Consider the following 5169-nt stretch of genomic DNA (forward strand, 5'->3'; position numbering starts at 1 on the left):
GTGTGTGTGTGTGTGTGTGTGTGTGTGTGTGTGTGTGTGCGCATCGGGCGGAACTCCGCTGTGCGTGATGCAGAGAGCGCGACCATAACGTAGAGACTGAAATGACATGCCGTCGTGTAAATAAGATAGATAAAGGATATTTAGTTTGCTTAATGAAAGAACAAGGTATAGACATGTTCTATAAGAAAGGTAACTTTAAATTACTTCTGTTGTGATCTGGCGCTATAGAGAAAATATAATTAAATAATATTAACTTGACCTTCAAAGGGGGCGGGGGGTGCGGTTGGGGGGACGGGCCGCCCCCCTAAAATAATGGCAGGGGAAACACTGCTGTTACTTTATTTAGTACTTGGAGATGACTTGACAAACACAAATAAACCATATATTGTCGCAATCGTATGTTTAATGTCTTCATGTTTCCAAACGTTTCTGTTTTTCTGTGAAAACAACTGTTTTCACACAGCGAGAGCTGGATGCTTTTGTCCATATTAGGGATTTCCTGGTACGACTTTCTGCGCGAGAGCGCCTCCGACTTCGAGTATGAATGAAACATACACTGCATGAGTGTTTAGCGCTCTCGCCTTAATCTGGGTCCAAATAAAACATCAGGTCATGCACATGTAACGGGGGTATTTAGCCCGTTGTGTAGGGGAAATGGATTACGGCTGCCCTGGAAGTTTGGACAACGAAAGGATCTTGGTCCCCGCTCCCCAAACTTTTTAGTCTCGTTACACACTACCGTGTGTATGTGGTTTCTTACCTTATTGTGTTGGAACACTACTGATTGACAAGGGTAGGCTTCAGGTATGGTAACATTACACGGTGGCTTCCTGAAGTGAAATTGCATACATGAAAGTACAGTGTGATATGCTCCTCCCTCCCCAGATCTAATAAAGTAAGTGAGACTCCCCCACTCCCTGACAGCTCTCAACAGAAAGGTACACTGTACATAAGTGCAAAATTTATTATTTTAGATTTATTTTTCTTATGAATAATTATTTCTTGTTTGAGTAATCGATTAGATGAAAATCATAAAAAGAATTTAGTCTTTGTGCTGTCTTTTCAAATTCACACAATCACCGTGGTATAACAAATCCCTTATAAAACTTCAAAATGAGATCACTTGCAATTTGTAAATTGGTAAACGCACAAATTCTCACCTTTTCAAATGATCACCTTCAAACAATCACATTTGTAAACAACAACAACAAAAACAAAACACACAATTAAAGCTCACCTCAGAATGAGCACTTATATGAAATGTCTCTTCAAACGTTTACTCACAGTTACTCAAGTTTCACAGTCCACTTGAATTACCACAGTTCCCTGTTTCTCAGTTCAGAAACTCAAAAAAAACTGAAACAAATGAGAGGAATACCGTAGAACGATAAATTAGAGGGCGTTGACTGGATGTAGAGTGCGTTTGATTAAACTGAAGATCACAGTAGTTTTAAGTGTGTAAGTTCAAAAATTCACTCAGTCTTAAAAAAAACATCAAACTGAGATGAATCAACCTGAGATGTCACTTGGATGGCAGGGTAGCAACACAATCTTCAACCTTGAATCGGCGGTTAAGTTAAGTCTCTGCATTATACAACGATTTCAGTCTCACGTGCGGGAAACTTAATTGCACGTGAATGGTCCCGTTGAAATGTTAGCTCTTGGCGCTGCGTTTCAATCAAAACACCAGAGGTGCAAAATACAGCAACAGGACATGCAATAAGTCACTTGATGACAAAAATCAAGCAGGGTTTTCACTTTAAGCGTACTCACAGCTTCCGTGGTCAAAATGTATATTTTACTCAGAATTATTACGCTCCGTCTGTTTAGCGTGCATGTGTGCAGCGTGCCTCGCCCACTCCTGACAGCAAAATGGATATGTTTGCATGACTTTCTGACATTTACAGATGAAGAATATACCTGTGACATGTCAGTTATGCACTGAGGAAACACAACGTCTCAAATGCATTAAACAGCACAGATATTCCAGTGTTCAGTGTGCTGGTGTTTCTGATGGTCTCGCAGTGCAGTAAAGGCACAGCAGAGTGTCCAGTGTTCAGTGTTCAGTGTTTCTGAGAGCTGTGCTGGATGTTTTTCAGCTGGTGGGGCTCGGTCTGGTGGCTCTGGGAATGTGGCTCCGGTTCGGCGCGGAGACCCGAGGCTTCTTCGACATCGATCTGCACACCACACAGTTCAACATCGGTGTGTTCTGCTGCTGTTTCTGTCTGTCTGGCTGGTGTGAAGTAGCAGGTGTTTGAGCGTGTGTGTGTCTGTGTGTGTGTGTCCGCAGGAGTGATGGTGCTGGTGGTCACGGGGGTCCTGATGCTGCTGGTGGCCATCATCGGTGACTGCGGCGCCTGCAACAACAGCAAACCAGCTCTCGGCGTGGTGAGCATCGCTGCAGAAACAACAGCATTTCAGAAGAATCAAAACAAAGCTGTCAAACACCTTCACAATACAGAAGGACAAAACTCTCTTTTTTTCCTAAACCTGTAAATCATAAACCTCCTCTAATGTCATTGGCCAGTTCAACACTACAATGCAACTCTTCTTTCCCTCGTGCATATCTGAGGAAACACTTCTGTTTCAGAATTACAATAGAGAACTTTTTCCAAATGAGAGGAACTAGGTTTATAAACATTTCTGTTTTTCTGGGGTTCAGTTTTCTGGCCTGCTGACCGTTCTGATCATCATTGAAATCACAGCCGGTGTGATGGCCTTCATGTGGAGCGACAGGGTAAAACACACACACACACACACACACACATACGACACAGCTGACGCCTCTGTTCTTTCGGAGTGAAGTTTTGCTCGAAACAAAGAGACCAGTGCGAAGGGACCGTCTGCAAAGTGCGACAAAAGTTCCTAACACACACTGCGTAACTACACAGCGTCACCAACACCGCTGCTCTCTCTGCAACAGCTGTCCTGAAAATAATCGCGTTCGGATGGTTTTTATGATTTTTAATATTCAATAAACTCACTGTTGTTGGACAAATCGGTTAATAGCTTCACCGAGCAGTGGTGTGTGGACTGAATGTGGAGAAAATACCACTGAATGTTTAAAAATCATCAATCAATCAGTGTATTTTATACAGAGATCCGGAAAAGTCGAATCTGAGTATCTTGCCAACTTTCCAGTGTGAATGCACGGCTGCTGGTGTTTCAGTAAAGGCACAGCAGAGTGTTCAGTGTTCAGTGTTTCTGAGAGCTGTGCTGGATGTTTTTCAGCTGGTGGGGCTCGGTCTGGTGGCTCTGGGAATGTGGCTCCGGTTCGGCGCGGAGACCCGAGGCTTCTTCGACATCGATCTGCACACCACACAGTTCAACATCGGTGTGTTCTGCTGCTGTTTCTGTCTGTCTGGCTGGTGTGAAGTAGCAGGTGTTTGAGCGTGTGTGTGTCTGTGTGTGTGTGTCCGCAGGAGTGATGGTGCTGGTGGTCACGGGGGTCCTGATGCTGCTGGTGGCCATCATCGGTGACTGCGGCGCCTGCAACAACAGCAAACCAGCTCTCGGCGTGGTGAGCATCGCTGCAGAAACAACAGCATTTCAGAAGAATCAAAACAAAGCTGTCAAACACCTTCACAATACAGAAGGACAAAACTCTCTTTTTTTCCTAAACCTGTAAATCATAAACCTCCTCTAATGTCATTGGCCAGTTCAACACTACAATGCAACTCTTCCTGCATATCTGAGGAAACACTTCTGTTTCAGAATTACAATAGAGAACTTTTTCCAAATGAGAGGAACTAGGTTTATAAACATTTCTGTTTTTCTGGGGTTCAGTTTTCTGGCCTGCTGACCGTTCTGATCATCATTGAAATCACAGCCGGTGTGATGGCCTTCATGTGGAGCGACAGGGTAAAACACACACACACACACACACACACAGACGTGTTTGTATAATAGAGCTGGTTTTAATGTGTGCGTGTTGTGTTGCAGGTGTCAGATGAGTTGGTGAACTTCTATGCCACCATCTACGCTCAGTATCTCAACACCAGGAGCCCCGCTCAAGCCGTCACCCTCGAATTGTTCAACAATGCTGTAAGATGCACACACACACACACACACAGACAGACAGACACACACACACACACACACACACACACACACACACACATGTGGTCTAACAGGCGTGTGTTTGTGTTTCAGTTTGATTGCTGCGGTGTCGGTGGACCGATTGAGATGTTTGTGCGAGACACCTGTCCAAAAGGCAGCTTTCTGCAGAAGCTGATGTATTCTGTGAGTCACTTCCTGTTTATCTTGCTCTGATTTCTGGCTGTTTGAAGTTAGAGGAGTGCAGGCGCTCATCCGTGTGTGTGTGTGTGTGTGTGTGTATGTATGTAGAGCTGTCCCAGCGTGATCAAGGACGTGTTCCACTCGAACGCTCCGCTGGTGTTGGGAGGGTTTCTGGGGACGGCAGGAATCATGGTGAGTCCGTCTGGAGCTCTGCAACGTTCACACAGCGACATTCTAAAATACTCAACGTGAAAAACACTAAACATGGCTTAATGTGGTAAACGGTGTTTTAAAATGACCAAACTCAGTAAACACATTATTAATTAAAGTATACTATTTGCAGAAAAGCAGATATGAGTGCAGAATACGAACGCAATGCGTTTCTTCCCATTGTTTTAGAAAAACAATAAAAGAAAAAACTTAACGTGTTAAGCGTTTTTCATGTTAAGTGTTTTCAAGTGCTGAAAAACACTTCACGTCAAACACTTAACGTCAAACACTTAACGTCAAAAACGCTTCACATGAATTCATGTGAGGCGTTTTTCATGTTAAGTGTTAAGTTTTTTTCAGCTGAAGTGTTTTTCACGTGAAGCGTGTTTGACGTTAAATGTTTAACGTTAAGTATTTTTCACATTGTGTTTTTTAGCTGAAGTGTTTTTCACGTGAAGCATGTTTGACGTTAAGCGTTTGACGTTAAGTATTTTTGACGTGAAGTGTTTTTCAGCTGAAGTGTTTTTCACGTGAAGCGTGTTTGACGTTAAGTGTTTTTCACATTAAGTGTTAAGTGTTTTTCAGCTAAAGTGTTTTTCACGTGAAGTGTATTTGACATTAAGTGTTTTTCACGTTAAGTGTTCAGTGTTTTTCAGCTGAAGTGTTTTTCACGGGAAGCGTATTTGACGTTAAGTGTTTTTCACATTAAGTGTTAAGTGT

General features: G+C 43.2%; 1 protein-coding gene across 1 annotated transcript in view; it reads left to right on the forward strand.

The window, feature by feature from the left end:
- LOC107575948 (CD9 antigen-like) overlaps positions 1 to 4491 on the forward strand; it is a 7161-nt gene extending 2670 nt beyond the window's left edge. The window contains exons 3-8 of the mRNA XM_016262251.1: positions 2100 to 2202; positions 2291 to 2388; positions 2663 to 2737; positions 3943 to 4044; positions 4153 to 4242; positions 4348 to 4491. Coding sequence (XP_016117737.1) covers positions 2100 to 2202; positions 2291 to 2388; positions 2663 to 2737; positions 3943 to 4044; positions 4153 to 4242; positions 4348 to 4491 — 612 coding nt within the window. The remainder of the gene's footprint in view (positions 1 to 2099; positions 2203 to 2290; positions 2389 to 2662; positions 2738 to 3942; positions 4045 to 4152; positions 4243 to 4347) is intronic.
- Positions 4492 to 5169: the final 678 nt, after the last annotated feature.

The sequence above is a fragment of the Sinocyclocheilus grahami genome, unplaced genomic scaffold (genome assembly GCF_001515645.1).
Source record: "Sinocyclocheilus grahami isolate Dianchi unplaced genomic scaffold, SAMN03320097.WGS_v1.1 scaffold3038.1, whole genome shotgun sequence".
NCBI lineage: Eukaryota > Metazoa > Chordata > Actinopteri > Cypriniformes > Cyprinidae > Sinocyclocheilus > Sinocyclocheilus grahami.